Here is a 20,626-nt window from a genome sequence, read left to right as displayed (position 1 = left end):
GATCGCTACAACATGGTTCCACCTCCACAGCCGTTCAGCTGCGCAGCGTCGCGGGAAGTCACTGTTACTAAGCTTGCTACTGCATATATAAGGGTTAAACTGGCTGGCTACGTTAGAATGCAGTGAGAGAAACTGTGGTTTGTTTGAAAGAGCCAGACTCAAATGAGCTACATCGTGCTCAAAAGCCGTAGCTTCCTGACCCCTGTGATAAAGTAAGTTAGCTACCACTAATGCTAGCAGGAAGGATTCTATCCCTCGCTTCATATTCATGTGTTTTATTCATGTTCACTACTGGAAGTGAGCAATAATTGATCTTTTCAGTCACGTTTGAAGTAGCTTAAAAAGTCTTGTTAAAGTTCAAGCACGTCGCACGTAAATGAAGCAGGAGGCGGCAACTATTTCCTGTTGTTGTGTGGATGCTGAGTGAAGGATGTGAAACCTAATTATTCTGCAAATCTGGATACAAAAGACTCACCAGCTTTCTCTGTTAAAGTTGAACACTGTCTCTAATGTCACGTTTGTATCACAGTGACACAAGGACAGCGTCGACTCCGAAGTACGGTGTTGTGTTTGAGATGCCCTCAGAGTGCTTTGGCCACGCTGTATGTAGCATCAAGGATTAAAAACCACTTCAATGAACTGTCTCCGGCATTGTTTACCCAAGTATTTACCCATGGGGCTGTAGAAACAGTTTTAGGTATAGCGTTGTCAAATAGTGACAAGAAAAGACTTCAAATGCCACTTAAAACTCGTCGAACGTCCTGTTAGCATAAGCTAACTTAGCTTGTGGTCACACCGATACATACAATCCTGCCCTTCTCGATCTGAGATGTTGCATTTTTGGAAGAATTCTTCACACTCCAACGACAATAGTTTGACTAGTCCAAGTTCCTCCAGTGGCAGCTGACGTTTTCTAGTCTTTCCAACACTCATGCAACCACTTCCAGGTCACACTTGTAGTCGCTTCCTGGGTTTCGTTGTTTGTGCTCTTCATCCATTTCTGGACACAGTGTATGGTTCTGATGCCCCAAATCGCAAGCTGAGCCACTGCAGGACACTGATCCTCCGGTCTCTTGGCTTGAACTGACAGGCAGAATTTTCACTTCCCTTCTTTTCAATTTCCGTTTTCCAATTGAGGGGAACCCCCTCCCTGAAATCCCTGCAGTCCACAGAAAAGGAGGTGGCAAATGCCTGATGCGTTAGAACGATTTTCACACCAAGGACAGATTTTTTTTATTCCTTTTTTTCTCCTAACCTGTGTCTTTTTTCCAAAGTACAGAGGAATGCAAACTTCAAGTGAAATATGAAAACAGTGACAGCACAAGTCGAGACAAGAAAGGAGGGAGTCGTTGTTCACTAAAAGCACCCTTACGTAAGACCCTTATGAATGGGACATTTGTCACTTCGTAGACATAGATGGTCGTGTCCCGTTGCTTGTTACTAGCAAAGATGAGGGGTTTCAGACTTTTATCTTCAACAATCTGATGCTTCTGGTTTCAAATATCTCAGCATTAATTTTTATCAAATGGTAAACTTGACATTCTTCAGAGGTCTAAAATCGGTTATAAAATACCGTTTGATCAATGAAATAATGAGGTACACCAACATGGCTCAAACAACAGTGTTGTTCTCATTGCGGCACAATCCTAACTGATTTTTTATCACAGAAGCAGAGAAACCAACAAGCTGCCCCAGAGAAAATATTTAGGACTCAAAGAGGGAGCGGAGGAAGTGGTGTTTGCTGTAGTGGTGGGGGCAGCAGTGGTCAGTGCTCGAGCTTGACCCACACAAGAGCCCACGTTACCCACTCGATCCACAGCGACCAACTCCACACTCTGGAAACAGCAGGAGGCGCTATAGGAAGCCACAGTGATGTTCTCGCCTCCTGCGCCGGAGACAGAGCTGACGTTGAGTGTCCCGTTGCCTTGGCGGAGTCGAACGCTGTCGATGCCGGTGCCATTGATGCCATCAGTGATGTTGGCGATGAATTCCCACTGTGATGAGGAACACGAGTGGCTGGGGCAGCTGGCTCTGCTGACCACCTGGCACACTGGCCGGTCAACGTCCGTCACCTGAGGACGACAAGCCGAAGATGCTCACGCTCACATGACTCAGCACCGCCAACCACAGCATGAAAAAGAATCATCTGTCATTTTTCCAATGAAGGAAGGCTTCTCATCCTGTCTGAGCCATTAACCAAAATGTGGAACTGCTGCGTAATACGGAAGTGTTGTTGAGAAAGATCTTTGCCTGGGAATCAAGAAATGTCGATGCAAGATAAAATAAATGTCAGATCATTTGGCCCCTTGCGTCTCTGGTGTTGGACTCCCCTGGCAAAAGTGAACTAGACTCAATAGCTCTCTGCCTGAATAACATGAATTGTCTGAGAAACGGAATATTCTTCTCACCAGCTCGACACATGTTTACACGTTCCTCACCTTGGCAGTGATGGAGAACCGCACCACAGCGTAGTTGATGTCACTAGCATCTGCGTTTTCTGCCTCAATAGTCAGAGTCAGGTCAGAGCCTGATGCAGCACTGGAGGGCACCGTTACGGTGATGGTGCCATTGGCTTTCCCTCCGCTTCCAGCCTCAACAGTAACAGAGCTGGGTGAGGAAGATGGGAAGCTGCGGTCGTTGTTGGATCGTACTTTGAACGTCCCTGTCGCAGACTCATTGACCACTCCGTTGGCCACGGAAGCAACCGTGAAAGGTATGGAGATGGTGGATCCTGGTTCAATGCTGGTGTTGCTCACGTCGGCCTATAATGCAAATGCTTGAAGGTTAGAGACTGGGTGTGGAGTGGTTTGTTTCGCAAGAGTTTTCATGCTCAAGTGAGCTCTGATGCTACTTCACAAATCATGAGGTCAAGAGCAGATGGAGACTGAACCGTTTGACACACTAAAAAGCAAAACTTTAAGGCAGATGTTGAAGGTACTAAACTATCAAAGGTAGAAGCTAGCAAAGGTTAGCTGACATTGTTGACCCTGTGGAGCTTGTTCCGCCTGCAGGCTCTCACTCAATAACCTGCAGTGAGCATTATAGTTTGCTAGTCATACAAAGGCTAAAACCTAAAGTAACGTGTGACATTGAAAATCAGTGCTCTCACAGCATCAGAATGTGTCTTTCAAAATTCACGGACATCATATGTGAGATCTATGATATATTACAAGCGAGATCAGAAAATAGCTTTTATCTCTCCACTGACTCCCGCTCATATATTTTGTCAACTTTAGGTCCCATGATGCAGAAGTCGAGGGGCGTGACTTTGGCTCCCAACTCACGGTGACAGAGATGCTGGAAGTCTTCATCTGTGTGGAGGCTTGTCTCTGGAAGCTGCTTGCTGATGCCCTGGATATGGAACCGCTCTCTTCCCCATTCAGACGCACCACATACTCTCCTGCCGGGACATTGTTCAACCGTGCTAGAAAGGTGCCGCCACCTAAAGACTGGAGTGAAATACAAGTCATGCACTGTTGCATCACCTTGCCTGCTCTGTGAGAGAGCAAAGTAAGCCATCTGTCATGGTTCGTTTTTTTGTGTGCTTTTATTTAGTTATTTCTTGTGTTCTGGTATCTTGCTTCCTGTTTTCATCCTATTGTTTCTAGCTTAATGGCAGCGCAGCTGGATTTCACTCTGCTGATCAGTCTGCATGGATTTCTACTCCTGGGTTCCAGTCTGTGCTGCCAGATGGTCACCTCATGTCTGATGGTAAATCTCTCCCTCTCGCCCTCCGATCTCTTGTGATTCAGATTTATATTCCTGCCCCATGTACAGTGTTTCTTTGTTCTTCTCGCTTGCCTTTTCTTAGTTTCATTGATCGCGTGTGAGTGTTATTTATTGTACTTGCCTTTTCTGTTTCTTCGCTTTATGATCCTTGTGTATGTGTGTGTTTTGAACCACCATCGAGCGCTTTAAGTTATTTAGCCTGGTGAGTTTAGTTTCCGAGTGCCTTTTTGGTTGGTTCGTTTGTTCAGGTTTGAGCTTTATTCACCTGCTTTTTCTGTTTTTAGGTTCGCAACCTTCAATTCGTGTTTGTCCTCCGCGCTCCACTTCTGGCGCATGAAAACAAGTGGAGATTGAAATTGCTTTTCACGTTCACTTCCCTGAGTCATCGACCTGCCTCCACTTGTCATGCTAGAATCTTTCCTTTCGTGTTTCCTGTGCTTTTGTTGTTAAAACATATCAAAACGGATAAACTACTTTTTTTTCTGGAACATGTTCTGTCAGTATGAAAGCAGGACTCACCTCCAGTGTTCCATTGACTTGTGTTGGCCCTGAGCTGTCAAAAAGAGTGACCTCTGTGACCTTCACTGAGTCGCTTCCAGTCACTGTGATCATGAGGCTGATATTCCCTCCTGTAGTAGGGCAAGAGATTTGCCATAAGTTAAGACATGGAGCGACACAGAAACCCAATGAAATCTCTCTGACCTGCGAAAGGTCGTCCCTCCTTCAGACTGAAGTCCCCATGAGCTCCTTCAAAGGCCTCCACAAGGTTAAAGATGAAGTTCACTGAGCTCTGACCTGAATAGATCACGGAACTATTAACATGCAAGATGACCTGAAATAGTCATGCAGTTGCCGTACCTGTCACTTTAACAGAGTAGGGGTCGTTTGAATTCACGCTGACTTCCCATAATCCTGTTTGGTTGCCGGTGCTGAGGCTCAGACGCCTGAGGTTTCCTGCGGTTGTCATTGATGCCAGTGGGCCACTGGTCTCACTAGATGTCTGAGATGCACCTAGAATCACATGAGACGTTGTCACTGCACGGCATTGTTAGATAATATCAACGCCTCTGATATGATCAACATTATTGGGTTCTGCAGAGGCTGCCAATGGGAACACCAGGCAACACGCGCACAGAATTCCTCTATATAAAAATTGCCCAACATTTGGCTGTTTTTCTGGTTGGATGACTTTTGCAGGGAAAAATAAGACTAGGAGAAGATCCAAATCACCTGAGGGACTCGTAATGTTGAAAGTCAGCGATGAGGCTCCTGTGATGTAGGCCGTCATGTTCTGGAGTGACCCGTCCACAGTAAACGTAAAAGTATCTGGACTGCCAGGGTTCTTAGCTGCCTGAAACACTGTCACCTGAAACGCCCACAAAGGCACGTTAACAAAGCCACCACAGCATTTTTTGCCACATTAAAGTGCCCACCACAGCACTGGCGGACGAGTCCTCTATCACAGTCGTGGCCGCTGGGAGGTCAGACTTTGTGACCTCGATGGCTTGACCACCACTGGCTCGGGCCAGGTCACGGTAAAGCTGGGCGTCTGCTTGACTCATTGAACGTGGGGCCACACCCTGGCTGTCCCTGCGCCGTCGTCTGGTTGCACGTACGTCCGTCAACATGAACGTCACCTGCATTTGGTTTAAAAAACAAACAAAAAGAAAAACGTGTGTTTTGAGGGAACACACCTGGACCTACATAAGCTGTCAGCATTTGCATCTTAAAACAAGTTGAATTGTTTTCCAATGCAGATGCTGTTATCAGTGGTCAGAATCGACTCACCACAGACTTGGTGCTCTCGATCAGTGCAGTGATTGTGCTTTTCAGATCAGCGTCTTTAGCAGGAGCATCGGTGAAGACAAAAATCTCAGAGGAAGGTGGCGCTGCTGTCAGGGCCAGCTACAAACCATAAAACAAGTATCCTGGTTATTTGTGAATTTAAAAATGCTTGGATGGAAATATAAGACCATCCAACTAAACTGTCCCGCCTCCAGTGGTCTTGCTGCAATGAGCCATGAAGCGGGATGCGGTTCTGGAAGCAGGACTTTGGAGGACAATTGCAAACAGGTCTATTGAACTGATATTCTGGCTTGCTCCTATCCTTTTTCAAGCAGATCTTTAAGTGTCTCATGCAAAATTCAATTGAGAAATTGAGCTAGAAACCCGCTATAGTTGCTCTGTTGTGCACCTGTAATCCAGACAAACACATCTCGGGGATGTCCCCTCCTCCACTGGCAGTCAGTTTGTTAATGCTGGCTTTGAAGATTTCTGCATCAGTTGTCGTCACTAGAGGTCCAAAACCTGTCAAACCATGCAACTCAGTGTTGACGTGAATGAAGCAGACGTTTGTGTCCATATGATGCTTGTATCGCAGAGGCAAATTCACTCACCCGGGTCATTGAAAGGCACCAGTATGTAGGCAGACGGCTCCTGGGACGTTCCCTTCTTCCTGTCAATGATGTCAAAAGAAACTCTCTTTGCCTCGGCGATGTCATCGCTCATGCTGCCTGTGGTGTCGATGACGAAACACAGCACGGAGGACTGGGAGAGGCCCACCAATCTGCAGGCGGAGCAAGAGTCCCGCATCACTTATTGTATTGACAGGAGGTTTACACATTCTCAGCTCGTACTGGAGAAACTCCTTGTCGCCCACGGCCAATCTGATGTCCTCCAGAAGTTCTATGGTTGCATTCACAGCCAGATCGGCTGCCTTGGGGTGAAGTGAACCGTGGCTGGACCCCATTGTATCCTTGTTTATTCCCCCAACCGGGTCTCGTTCGCTGGTCTTATCAAAGGAACCACCGTGGCTGCATTTCCCTTGAGAAGTACAAAACACAAGACAAACAAACTTGCCTAGTTGTCAAACAAAGCAATGATGCTCATATGGAAATATGTGTTACCAGGAGGTTTCACGGAGGAGAACTGGTTGAAATAGCCCGATGTGATGAGTCCCTGCTGCAGCAGGTCCGGCAGAATGTTGTCATCACAACCATTTTCTGAACAGTTTCTGCAGGTGGGAACGTCGGGACCTGCAGCAACAGTGAAGATGAGCTCCCTCCGAACCAAACATTTGAACAGTTAGATTCCTTTGCCATTTTATTTTAGCTCAACTTATGAAATGAACAGGGCTGTTTGCTTTATTATTATATACGGAGCAACTGATAGCATTAACCTAGAAAACCTTATGGTAATAAAGCCATAACACTCAAAGATGGAGCTGTAAACACATAAAGAATAATGATAAAGAAAGGAACTAAAAAAGACCAAAAAAGTTTTTTTTTCGACTTTTAATTTATCTATTTACATGGCAGAAATTTAGGTCCAAAACAGTCTAAGCTTTTCCAACTTGCACAAAATATTTCTTGGCCACACAGTGGAGTCACGTTGCTTGACATGTAAAGCTGCTGTGTAAGGTGTTTCTTCAAACATGAGTGAGCGTGGGGTGGGAGTGTGGTGGACGAGTCACAAAACACTCCTCAGTTTTCAAGCGAAGCATGGAAAGTGTCTTCTTTAGAACAATCTCACCTGCCAGATTGTCGAGTTGTTGGTCAGGTTGGATCAGCTTGCTGTACGGTGAGGTCTTCCCCAGCTCCACCCAGTTGCTGTGACTGTAGAAGTCCTGGATGAAGACGCCAATACATTATTTTAGCAGCAAAAATGTGCAGAGTTGGTCGGGTTGCTCTTCCACTAACCTGGAGGGTGTGGCAGGTAGCGCCAAGGGTCCAGCGACCTGCTATGAAGTCCTCTTGCTTCACACTTCGCTTCACAGCAGCCACACCTTCAACAGCCGATCAGCAAAGAGTGAAATGTGAAATTCAATATTTAATGATTTTTTATTTTTACTCAGTAATGTGCCTAAATGGTAACCTCATTGACAAAGATTTGTGAACAATCTCATGTTTTCACATTCAACATTTCAGGTCTTTTCGCGCTTAATAGGATTCACAGTTATTCATGCATCTTCAAATACAGATTAATATAGATTAACTATATTAAAATATACTAGTATTCAAGTATTAAATGTCATTTGTTTCCTCTATATATAACATAAGTAAAAGCAAGTTAATAAGTTCATCATTTTGCATCTTGATGTCATATTTGTTTTCCTTCTGATTTATTTCATTCTGAATTCATCACATTCACATTTCACTCTTACTTTTTCATATTCTGTCCTTGATCTTTTTATATGTGTAATATACCATATTTTGTTCCGTTCACTACACTGAAAACATTCTACAACAATGATCGAATGATGATAATACTTAAAGATTTAGTGGCCAACAGAAAGGTCAAATAAAAGGTATTTTGTTGTCGATATTTGAGATGTAAGTAACGTCTCCCTAATGTATAGTAGTGTGCATTCAGATGGCATCACAGAACACAGCTAAATGACTGTCAAAACTCCCCTTTTAGACATCACTTTTGTGACATTATTTCTGAACATGCATGATCCTTAAATTTTTTTTTATACTTGAATGGCTTCTCATCAGCTTCTTGTTTAGGCTTGATGTTAAGTTGACCTGCTGTGATGATGTCACGTCCACCCTGGATGGTCTCGTCGTCGAAGTGGTGCTCTTCGCTGAGCTCGTACACCACGTCCACCAGCGCGTTGCTGAAGGTCATGCTGGACAGAGAAGTGTGGAACATGACGGTGGAGAGAATGGAGGACGCGTTTCCTGACCACAAACAGGCCTCCTGCACTCTTTCCGGCGTAAGACTGTCGTCGATCTGAAAAGGAGGAGGCGAAGGACATTAGCTGGACTGCAATATCAGGTGTCATCTTTGACGTCTGAGGCTACATGTACCTCGGGATCACTCACAGTCAGGCTGAAGTCTCGACCCTCAGCGGCAGCCATGTCCCGGCAGACCTCGGCCGTCTTTTGGAGGACTGCACGAATGGTGATTTCCCGATGGGTGGTTGAATTTCCATCCCGTGCAAACAGTGATTGAAAGCCATGAGTGACGCTGGTCAGAGAGAGCAGGAGCACTGCCAGCAGGAGCATGGCTGTCCGTCTGGACGGAGAGAAGAATGTCCCACGATATGAAGCCATTTCTTTAAATCGTTTAAACATTCAAAAATGAGCTTTAAAAATGAATAGGTTACCTTGAAACTTTAAGTCCAATATTCACGCCTGCTGTTCCAGACTCGTCTTTGAGTTTGTCTTGGTGTGTGCGAGAGCCTCTCAACAATGAGACATTACATGCTCTCTCTCTGTTCTTTTCATGGATGGGGTTGACATGAGTCAAGTGATGGTGATGATAAACTGCCAAACCACCACCCACCCTGTCACATACTTCTCCGTCCTTCACAGCCGAAGACATTGCTCTTCATGATTATAAACATGACTTCTTTTATGAATGTACTAATAATGTATGACAGATGAAACCTTCATATAATGTCTCACAAATAAAGATATATTTCATTGAAAAAATGTTGTGGTGGGAAAAGGGAACACGGTAGTTATCTGGAAAAAGGTTGAAGGTTGAATTTTAGGTTGAAGTTTTTGTTTTTTTTTTTTGTCACAAAATTTCAAATTAAGATCTTTAGATTTATTTTTGGCAGATTCGAAAACGCTCTCGATGACTTCATAGGCATCCAGGATGACCATCGGGATTTCTGGGTCTTGTGTTTTTCTAAAGACTCTGTAGCACTGATACCGATAGAGATTCACATACTGTCAGTCTAATGGAAACACAGACAAACTGTCACTTGAAACCATCACTCCTGCAGAAGTGAAGCAGGGTGGAATGGTCCACTCCTGCCAAACCCCTCTTGGGTTGCCACCATTCACACATACTTTTTAAAACGTATACAGCTTTTTTCCATTTGGTAGGACTTGAAATAATGACGTAAAATTGGTCAGCTCATATTTGTTTAACATTGCAAACACACATTTAAGATCATGAGCAAATACACAGTAGCATCTATTGACAGGTTACAGTCGAGGCTTCTGTTTAACTTGGCAACCCCAAAGTTGATGCTAGTAATCCAGCTCAACCACATTTTTTGTGTCGACCATCCATTCGGCTGGCATGAGTCACTGTGTACAACTAAAACACCGTAAAGAAAAAGATCAACGTCTGTGTGCTTCTGTCCATGTCGGGGGCCCCATACCTTCCCTCCTTTGTGAGGAGATGTGCAGAGACAAAGGATAAACTGTGGAGGAGCAACATTCTTTGGCGTTGAGAAATGTCCTGAAAGTCTTGAATGGCACTGGTTTAAAAGAGGGAGTGTTTATGCATTGAACCGGTCTAATACATGGCATATGGTAGCATCACTCAGATGGCAAAACAATGCGATGAGATGAGACAAGACAAAAGGGACTAATTCAGTGCATAAACACTTATAAACTGACATAACATTTGGCTCCCATGAACATCAAATAATGGAAAACATGAATGTGCTCTAATCGAATTCTGAAACGTGTCTTATATTTCTCACCTCAAACAGTGTTTTAGACACTGATGAAACAGTTCATCCACGTGGTGCTCATTGCTGTTCACCATGATCTAAGGATCAACTGCCTGACACCATAGGGAGAGGCATCACATGCCACTTGCAAAGGCAGTTTGGGGTCACAGCAGTCATGGGTAGATGAGGCGTCATGAAACAGTATTGCAGGGTTGATGAAACAGTGTTCTAATTTTCAGAGGCCACTAGGTGGCGATCTCAGTTTAGAAGTGATACAAGGTTTCATTGAATTACTTGTTCAAGTCGTTTTTCAGACAGTGCCATCTGGTGGCCTCTGAGATCAGGACACTGTTTCATGACGCCTCATCTACCCTTCAATACTGTTTCATGCGTTTTCTCTCACCGCTTGGTCCATTACCACAGATGCAGTGGTTCAAGAGCAGAAGACAACAAAAAAGATTTAAAAAAAGGGGGGAAATAGTCAGTGTAAAATAAGCACAGGAGGAAAAACCATCTCCTCATTAATACAAATCTTATTGCTATTATTAATATATTGTTATCAATGTCTGTGTACTCCAAGCGGTCATGTGACTACCGAAATATAAAAACTGATGTTGATATCGCCTGAAATCGCATGAATTGCGTCCAGAGAGCAATAGCAAAACTATAGAAGGGAAGAAATGCAGAGCTCCAGGAACGCATCACTCCTCAGGTGCGGAGAGATAGTCCACTCTCTCTGTTTGGTCCATGGCCGGCTGGAAGATAGCTGAGGTCGCTGCTGTCCCAAATGGAAGTCTACAGTTATGGTAGAGGCCCTTGTGAATCATAACAGTAAGTAGCAAACTGGACTTTTCAGCCACGTGTATCTGGAGAGAGGTGTAGCGAAGGTCAGTCTTGCTCAATCTTGCTGCCACCAAGTAGCAAACATCACCATTGTGAGGCAGCGGCCACTGTTAAGCTTCTAACACTAGGTTTATGGTTTACTTTGGCATCTCCATATAAGTTCACAAGGCACAACTTGGAGTGGTGCAGTCCCTTTCGTCTTGAGTAAGGATTCCAGCTCTTGCCATAAAGCGGAGCTAGTGTCCAGTGTTTCCTCTGCAGTCAGTCTGACTCGAATAAAGATGCTTCACATCAAAATAAAACATTTAAATATTTGTGATTTCAATAACAACAACTTCAAGTTGGAAAAATGGCTGCCTCGGTCCAATTGCTCCATTGACCTACAAAGGACTACAAACAAGGGCCATGAACTGTGTCCGGGATTCACTTTCAGTTTCAAGGGATCACAAACATCGCTGAAGCATTTAAAGCAGCTTTAACCAACCTGTTTGTTAATAAATAAATAAATAAATCATGTACCAGAAGGTTCAGAAGCATTCATCTAAGAGGAGTTTATTGATGTTTCAGGACGTGGTGAAATCACAGTATTCACTTCAGTGACAGCAGCTCCTGAGTTCAGAACGGGCTGTTTGATCCGGAGATGGTTTGGCTTTATGTTTGTCCACATATTTGTTTATAACATAAACAAATAGAGTATACTGGATACTTCAGACTGCATGCTGAACCTACGTGGCTACGGCAGGTGGATGGTAAGCAGGAGGTCCAAAAAGTGAATCTCTCTGTTTGCACTTTAAGACTTTAAAGAGAACAAAAATAAATGCAAAGGTAAAAATCAAAATGCAGGTGATGATGGAAATGCACCAGACGACGTGCATGGGCGACACAGATATTGCCTGCAAGGTGTTGCTGTTCCTATCATAAACACAGTTGAGGCTGCCCTTCAGTGTGTACACAACTTGACACTGCGGTGTGTTCCGTTTAACACCAGTCACTTGAAACACTTCATAGGGAGGAACCAGCAGGAGCCCAGGTGGCTGCATACCTGTGTATTGAGAAACATCCGCACCGAAACAGGAGTATATTTCAAAACACGACGCCCTTCTGGAGACGCTCTCCTGAGCAGAACCCAGGATGAAAGAACTGAAGCGAACATACGGAGAGGTGATCTCCAAGTGTGTTTCTGTTCTGTGCTGTGTGTGCAGACATGACACCTGATCGTGTTTAAGGATCTGAACAGCTTCACTCAGGCAGAAATAGAACGTCTCATTCATCTTCATGGAGTCTTTCTGTTCGTCTCCATCAGTTATGAGCAGAATGTACTCATGTATTGCTACTGTGTGTCGTCTCTCCAGGTATTTGTGTGCAGGGAGTCTGGCCTTTAGCTCAGCACGACTCCAGGTTGGACTGGTGGTGGAGCTGGAGATGTGTGAGTCGCTCACAACTGTGAGTGGGAAGTTGCAGTCATCCGCCGCGCCTGTGTCCTCTGTCTGATTCTGTGTACAAGTGGGGAAGAAACCGCGTGTTAATCGTTTGGCCACTAGAGGGCGACGTCATACTGGACGAGGATAAAAGGTTGGACCAGCTCTAGTCACTTCAATCCAGCTGTTTATGAGAGACTGTAGTGGATGCGGCTTATGATTTATACAATACAGACAGAACGTTCAAACCTTTGTCTCAATCTTGTCTCGGATCCATTTCTTGTGAACAGGGACTAAAATCATCAGGCCGGCGAAGAGAACAAGAGCAGTGGAGGCGCACGCCAATGTGGCTTTTCTGTGGCATGTCACCTCCTTCCAGGGAGCCATGGTGCAGCTGTGAGAGTGGGAGCATTGTGAGAGCGTTACAGTCGTGATAGGCTTCAGTCAGGTCGACAGTGTCACAGCGTAAAACAGATGCTCCCATATATGTCAAAACAGTCATGATCAAAACCAATATATATATATATATATATAGAATCACAGTGAGACATAGAGACTGTAATACAGTACAAGACAGTACTCTTTCCACAGTTCTTTTGCAGTGAACATATTCAGTGTTACAAAAAAAATTTACATCCGTGCTGACATGATGCCCATTGGGAACCGTGTCACGTAGGCCTGCATGATAAATCGTGAAAAAAAAATTCGATTCACCCTTGCGTCTCGTTTTTTTTTACAAAAAAATACACCTTGTATACTGTTGTAATATGGATATTCTTTAAAATATATATTAGAAAAACCACAAGAGGTTAGTGAAATGCTTCACTGGATTCCTGTTCAGGATGCTCTACTCTACTATCCATATGAGTGTGGAGTGTTTTTACTTTAGTATTATGAAATAAATTGACTTTATGTACTGTAAGAACATAGATAAAATAAAAAAATATATATTAAAAAAACACAAGAGGTTAGTGAAATCCTTCACTGGATTCCTGTTCAGGATGCTCTACTCTACTGTCCCTGTGAGTGTGGAGTGTTTTTACTGTAGTATTATGAAATAAATTCACTTTATGTACTGTAAGAACAGAGATAATATAAAAAAATATATATTAAAAAAACACAAGAGGTTAGTCAAATGCTTCACTGGATTCCTGTTCAGGATGCTCTACTCTACTGTCCCTGTGAGTTTGGAGTGTTTTTACTGTAGTATTATGAAATAAATTGACTTTATGTACTGTAAGAACAGAGATAATATAAAAAAAAATATATTAAAAAAACACAAGAGGTTAGTGAAATGCTTCACTGGATTCCTGTTCAGGATGCTCTACTCTACTATCCATATGAGTGTGGAGTGTTTTTACTTTAGTATTATGAAATAAATTGACTTTATGTACTGTAAGAACATAGATAAAATAAAAAAATATATATTAAAAAAACACAAGAGGTTAGTGAAATGCTTCACTGGATTCCTGTTCAGGATGCTCTACTCTACTGTCCCTGTGAGTTTGAAGTGTTTTTACTGTAGTATTATGAAATAAATTGACTTTATGTACTGTAAGAACAGAGATAATATAAAAAAAATATATATTAAAAAAACACAAGAGGTTAGTGAAATGCTTCACTGGATTCCAGTTCAGGATGCTCTACTCTACTGTCCCTGTGAGTTTGAAGTGTTTTTACTGTAGTATTATGAAATAAATTGACTTTATGTACTGTAAGAACAGAGATAATATAAAAAAATATATATTAAAAAACCACAAGAGGTTAGTGAAATGCTTCACTGGATTCCTGTTCAGGATGCTCTACTCTACTATCCATATGAGTGTGGAGTGTTTTTACTTTAGTATTATGAAATAAATTGACTTTATGTACTGTAAGAACATAGATAAAATAAAAAAATATATATTAAAAAAACACAAGAGGTTAGTGAAATGCTTCACTGGATTCCTGTTCAGGATGCTCTACTCTACTGTCCCTGTGAGTTTGAAGTGTTTTTACTGTAGTATTATGAAATAAATTGACTTTATGTACTGTAAGAACAGAGATAATATAAAAAAAATATATATTAAAAAAACACAAGAGGTTAGTGAAATGCTTCACTGGATTCCAGTTCAGGATGCTCTACTCTACTGTCCCTGTGAGTTTGAAGTGTTTTTACTGTAGTATTATGAAATAAATTGACTTTATGTACTGTAAGAACAGAGATAATATAAAAAAATATATATTAAAAAACCACAAGAGGTTAGTGAAATGCTTCACTGGATTCCTGTTCAGGATGCTCTACTCTACTGTCCCTGTGAGTTTGAAGTGCTTTTACTGTAGTATTATGAAATAAATTGACTTTATGTACTGTAAGAACAGATTTTATAAAAAAATATATATTAAAAAAAACACAAGAGGTTAGTCAAATGCTTCACTGGATTCCTGTTCAGGATGCTCTACTCTACTGTCCCTGTGAGTTTGAAGTGTTTTTACTGTAGTATTATGAAATAAATTGACTTTATGTACTGTAAGAACAGAGATAATATAAAAATATATATATTAAAAAAACACAAGAGGTTAGTGAAATGCTTCACTGGATTCCTGTTCAGGATGCTCTACTCTACTGTCCCTGTGAGTTTGAAGTGTTTTTACTGGAGTATTATGAAATAAATTGACTATGTACTGTAAGAACAGATTTTATCAAAAAAAATTATGGGTATGCACTGGTGGTAGTGATGCGTCTGCTCCTCCCGACTCGCTGCTCACCAGGCAACGTCTGCCGTGAATGTTCTTTCAAGCTGTCATTTAAAGTTTGCGGCCTGCACATGCACGGCACAATGTTGCGTTAAAATTAAACATGCCATTTATGGCACAGCACTTGACGGAGCATTGAGAGTTTTCCGGTGCTCATGAAAGTGAAAGCCATGGTTCCTCAGCAGCGCTTAGTGCCGCTTGTGCTTAGCAAAACCCGCCGGTCCGAGCATGACAATCGGAACGCGAGACAAGTTACCTAAGAAATAATCATGAATTTCACCGCACTAGATGACCAGTCTTTCTCAGGTGGTGTTTACGCGGAGACGTTTTGGAGTCAGGTGCAGCGTTCGTGAGCCACCTGAATCTGAAACTTTTGAAAATGTCCGGAGTGGAAACTTTCATAAATGCAGTGCTCTCTGTGTCGGAGTCCTGCTACAAGCGGCCAGTATGTACATATTTCACGGACGCAGCAAAGTCTCAAGCGATTCACTAAACTGTGACATCTCATATCAAATGAAATGTTTTTCAGTTGTGCTTTTGACACAATAGTTGCTGCGTTCTCCAGCCTCCTTGAAGAGGTACATTAAAATGTGTCTGAATTAAAACGATTTAATGGTTCATGTTTTCACATCATGTAAATAGAAGGTCTCATCATTTGGATTACAAATTCATTGTCAATCCACCGGTATCGGTGAACAGCACTCTGGCTGATCGATATCGGTGATCGGTAGCAAAAATCTTTATCAGCCCCTCAAACATCATATGTTTGGTGCTACAACTTTGTTTTGTCGTGGGTTATGTATGGAGTAAACTTCATATTTCATGAGGAAAAAAATCGTGAAAGAGAATCGTGATATCATTTCTAAGCTAAAAAAAACTGTGATTCATATTTTCCCCCGAATCGTGCAGGCCCAGTTTCACGTGTTCACGGAACCGAAGTTACATTCAGGTAACTATTCAATTTTCACAGAGGGGCTATGAAGAATCCTTTCCACTCCAACCAGAAGAGAGAGTGCGAAGTATAGAACAGCTGCTTTGAAGTGGTATTACTGGCCAGCGTAAGCATAACAATCTAAAAATCATACGTTCGGAGATTGTCATTTAAAATTGTTTGTTCAAATAGACAGATGAATACTTTATTAATCTCCGAAGAGAAATTCCCAATTGCACAGATTTAGTTTTTTGTGATTTATTTTAGAAAGAAAAAAAGCATGTGGCTCTTACAGAAATATATTTCCATACATGTCAGTCCCTTGGCTCTTAGACAAAAAGGTTCCCGCCCAACAGATATAAACATTTGCTCACAAACCCATTTAGCTCACTGCTTCATTCTGAGTAGCTGTAGCTGGGACTCGGCTCAGCATGTTGCTTGTGCCTGGATGCTTTCACTGATGTGAGGAATGCGAGATAAAGTAGCAAGTATTGCATTGTAGCTTAGCATGAACAGTATAAGCGAGTGGGCAGGTAGAAACTTCAAACTTTAGATCACATTTTTTTTATGTTTAAATATTGAATAAAAAAAAAAAAAACCCACACCAACTTTTTCCTCCCCCGACGTGTCTCATGTTCTGTCATACAAATGAAAAACAGAAGACTTGCCAAGCAGCTCTGAATATGAATATCAACTTACAAGCGTCACAATAGCTCACCACATCATGAACAGCAGTCCAGAGAATATAACCTTTTCCCCTTAGATGATCTTTGAGAAAGCAAACACAGTAATTTGGCATTCGGTGCGACACCAACTGAGAGCTATTTGTGCTCAGTTTAACTTGTTACCATTCAGGATGAACTGGTATCTCCGCTCTGGGAGCCTGCACTCAACAATCCCATGTTTGAGCTGTTGTGAACCAAAGGCGTCGCCGACTGAAGCGGTGGCTAAACCTTCAACACAAACAAAATCAAAGGAACTGCTTGGCTGTTCTTTCCCGCACAACTTGGGTGACACGCAAGCTGAAGGTCTCCAAGCACAGGATTATGTGGAATGGTGAGTTCAGCTGATGCACAGATGGAGTTACGTGTCAGTAGAGTGGTGCGTTTTGTGTGTGTGGCAGTGGCTCATATGCTCCATACATTTGCTCTGCAGGCTTGCGGACATGAGGCACCTGCAGTGGATGGATCAGATCAGGTTTCTGAAGAACTGTGCACTTGCTTGTGTGGCGATGGCAGTGGTGATCCTTCTGTTGAACGACCCCTTCTTAATACTGTGGTGGCCCCAGGAACCAGAGGTGAGGCCCACCTTCTCAGTTCTTACTAAGGGTTTCGGACACTCAATGGTTCTTGGGTTCATCTCTTAGCATTATGAAAAAACTGTTTGTGTCCTGTATATGTTTCATCATGAAGAAATTAGGTAATTGGACATTTGTTCTTCTTTTTCTTCTTTATCATGTCGCCGCAGCAGGTCACCAAAGTTTAAATGAAGTAACACTGAAAGGTGTTGCCTGTTAACTTTTCCCACAGACAGGTCCTCTGTGGTCTGTCCTCCAGTGTTTCCTTTATGCTATGTGGCCTTGACATTATATTGTGGTAAACCCTTGACTGTTGAAGACATGAAAGTGAGCGTTCTGCACACAATGTTTAGGACAGAGTTTGTGCAGAGTATGTGAGGTCAATGGCGTGTTACTGGAGTGCTGAGACGAGTCTGTCCCCAAAATCAAAAAGGAACATTTCAGCGTGTAAATACTGGTCAAATGAGTGATGGATCGCTCAGTTTATATCGTCTGTGACCAGCTGTTCGTGTGTGTCTTAGCATATCTATCCAAGTGAGGTCCAATTTTGGGGGAAACACCTCCTAGTGGGGGCCCCCTATTTGTTTGCGGGGTGCTTTTGCCGGACAAAACCAACGTTTGCCTCGGAATGCTGCTCCAGTTTCAAGTTGTCTTGTGTTTCAAATATGTTTAAAAGTTACCTGTTGTTACAGTTCTTTGGTTTCACTTTAATGCAAATGCTTTCGGACCCACACCTGAAGGAGTGCACGGAGGTCATTACGATGACCATAATCTATGTGTGTCAGTGTAAACAAGGTCGAGTCATGTTATTTTGAAGAACATCTTTCCATCCTCATTTGTTCTGATCATAACAGATTATATATTTCCCTCCTCAGCCTGTCCACCCGACCCCTGAGGGATCTCCGAGCATAACCAGAGTGGAGTAGTGCGAGAAATGACGGCCCAAAATGAAGAGCCGAAGCAAGTCGAGTGTCTGAAACACAGCATCCACAGATGAGCAGCAGTCAAAACAGCTACCCTGAAGATACATTCGCATGCGACTTATTGGATTTTTATGGTCCCAGAGTTCAAGGGCAGAGGTCAGTTCAAGAAGCAAAATGGACATGGAGTAGGGAGCATTTTGGATGAGCTTCTGCTCGTAAACGGTCACTTCCCTACTGAGGTTTTTGGTCAGAAGATGACAGTCACAAGCTCCATGCGATGGACTCCTGCTGGAAAGTTTCATGGGGCTGCAGAGGGGTAACAGGAAAACACCAGTGGATATTTGGAATTAGCACCATACTCACTTCATACATCACTTATCTTCCGTCACTAATGGTTTACATTTACAACCTCTGTTTTGTTAGCGCTACTACACACTGATCAGGGAAGCCCCGTTGCAGCAGAGTCATAAGAAGGTCACAAATATGTCATTACTTTCACAGATGATTTTTCGACTATTCACAAACATTTCCTCCAACAGTCAATTTGACATCTTTGCGTGTGCTAATGCTTAATCTCCAGTTGCATCAAATGGGCGTCCAGGGCGCTTATTTGCTTGTGCCTTTTGACCATGAAGTATACGTGGAACAACTGCAAGGTTTTAGCATCAAATCAAAGAAATAATCGATAATGTTGCAAATCTTCTTGATCCATAATGAGCCGATAATCTGGGCCGATATTTGTCAATATTTGTTATTGAGAATGGTTTTATTACTGAAGTTGAACATACAAATGTTGGCAGACTAACTTGCAAATGACCTTTTACCAAATAACCTGCGCTAACCCTTACAAATAACATGCAATGTAGTCAGTGGCCAGCCAACAGATTTAGGGAGAAAAGTAGAAATGAGTCAGTCATTGACGACAACATGAATTAGAGTCCGAAAGCGATGTAGAGTGAAAAATAGCCCAAATACAACCAACATATCGGTCGACATTTTCTCCTAAGAGTCAACAAGCAGATCAGCGGAGATATAGTGAGATGTCAGGATGTCTCTGCTACATTCTGAGCTGTACTAGACCAGACATTACTTCCTACGTCTTCGTATTACTCTTCGTATCTGCAGGGAACTAAGGATTTTGGTCTGTGTGACAAACAAAAGAGACACTGAACTGGAGATAACAGGGTTGCTGATGCAGAATGGACACATGACAGAAGGATGCTATTGCTTCATGGAAAACAAAGAACGGACATGGACATTAACTTTTTAGGAAACTTTCCCGGAAACAATAACAACCAAGGTACTATTCGCCTGCCAAGAATCCAGTGAGTTGCCAGAGAAGCAAGCACGTGGACATCAAGTATAATTGCATACAATTCAGTGTGTTCTTTGTGTACTGTCCTACAGAAAACATGGTCGCAGACGTGTTCACAAAGTTCGCTACAAGGTCCAAAATGGACACGTTCTCATCATTAATGCTTGTTAATAAATGAGTTGTTCATCATCGAGCGGGGGTGTCGGGAGTGATGCTTGCCATTCGAGACAATCCATGTAAATGTTTTCAGCATGTTACCTGTTGTGTTCAATAAACAGGTGAAAGAAAGAGTGTGAGTAACGAAACCAGTGGTCTGTTTATTTCTCTAACTGCATATACAAAACCAAGTCGTGCAGTGTGTCTAGATCTACGGGTGTCAGAGGAGGGAGCTCTCAGACGGATGGAGGACCGTCCGCGGCAAGAGACTCAACAGCGATGCTTGAGAAGGAGAAGATACTTTTCATGATGAAAGTGAAGGTGTTTCGTTATCAACCACTCCAGCTCCGCTTACTGTATCTCTTACGCAAAAACGCTAACGCGAGTTCCAAACCTGGCTGGCTCAGATAACCATTTTGGGGAACTGGAAAGCCGATCCATTATTGTGAAATTGTACCTTGTGTTACTTAAGAACTTGACTATGCTCATTGCTACACATTGCTCCTACAATATATATTTCCCAACACAGTGGCCTACGCTGAATTACTCCCCCAGGGACCCCACCTCGCCACCCCTCACCCCTTCTTGCTGCCCAATAGTATAGATTCAAACATGCCTTTAACCGACAGCTTCATGCAAGTGTAGTGCCACTTTGTACTACATGAATTATTGTGCTCCACAGACGTGTCAATTCAGACAAAACGCTGAAAAAAGGCTGTAATGGTCACCTGAGCAACAGGTCATGTGACTTTTCCGTCATATAGTGCTTAAAGCACATCCCCATGATTCCCTCGGTTCATGTCCGACATATGACTCTTGTGCATGTAATTTTTTATTACAGTGATCCTGTTCAAAATATC

General features: G+C 42.7%; 1 protein-coding gene across 1 annotated transcript; it reads right to left on the bottom strand.

The window, feature by feature from the left end:
* Window positions 1–990: 990 nt before the first annotated feature.
* Window positions 991–10,242, bottom strand: LOC128753558 (von Willebrand factor A domain-containing protein 7-like). Its single transcript, XM_053855341.1, has 23 exons — window positions 10,178–10,242; window positions 9,851–9,987; window positions 9,629–9,786; window positions 8,840–9,039; window positions 8,556–8,748; window positions 8,256–8,463; window positions 7,428–7,513; window positions 7,261–7,354; window positions 6,636–6,764; window positions 6,366–6,552; window positions 6,126–6,295; window positions 5,924–6,036; window positions 5,518–5,634; window positions 5,163–5,366; window positions 4,960–5,095; window positions 4,588–4,740; window positions 4,432–4,524; window positions 4,249–4,358; window positions 3,285–3,449; window positions 2,439–2,762; window positions 1,666–2,072; window positions 1,404–1,440; window positions 991–1,191 (listed from the first exon to the last, which is right to left on the bottom strand). The coding sequence occupies exons 1-23, from the start codon at window positions 10,240–10,242 to the stop codon at window positions 991–993; spliced, it is 3,687 nt and encodes a 1,228-aa protein (XP_053711316.1).
* Window positions 10,243–20,626: the final 10,384 nt, after the last annotated feature.

Source organism: Synchiropus splendidus, chromosome 2 (assembly GCF_027744825.2).
Source record: "Synchiropus splendidus isolate RoL2022-P1 chromosome 2, RoL_Sspl_1.0, whole genome shotgun sequence".
Taxonomy (NCBI): domain Eukaryota; kingdom Metazoa; phylum Chordata; class Actinopteri; order Syngnathiformes; family Callionymidae; genus Synchiropus; species Synchiropus splendidus.
This window is presented reverse-complemented; position numbering and strand designations above follow the sequence as displayed.

Bases quoted from the DNA above. Each gene is read 5' to 3' on its own strand.
- LOC128753558 (XM_053855341.1), bottom strand. From the start codon at position 10,242: ATGGTGAACAGCAATGAGCACCACGTGGATGAACTGTTTCATCAGTGT. The intron at 6,765-7,260 runs GTGAGATTGTTC...CTGTTGCTGCAG, and splicing joins ACAACTCGACAATCTGGCAG to GTCCCGACGTTCCCACCTGC. The intron at 4,741-4,959 runs GTGATTTGGATC...ATGTGATTCTAG, and splicing joins CAACATTACGAGTCCCTCAG to GTGCATCTCAGACATCTAGT.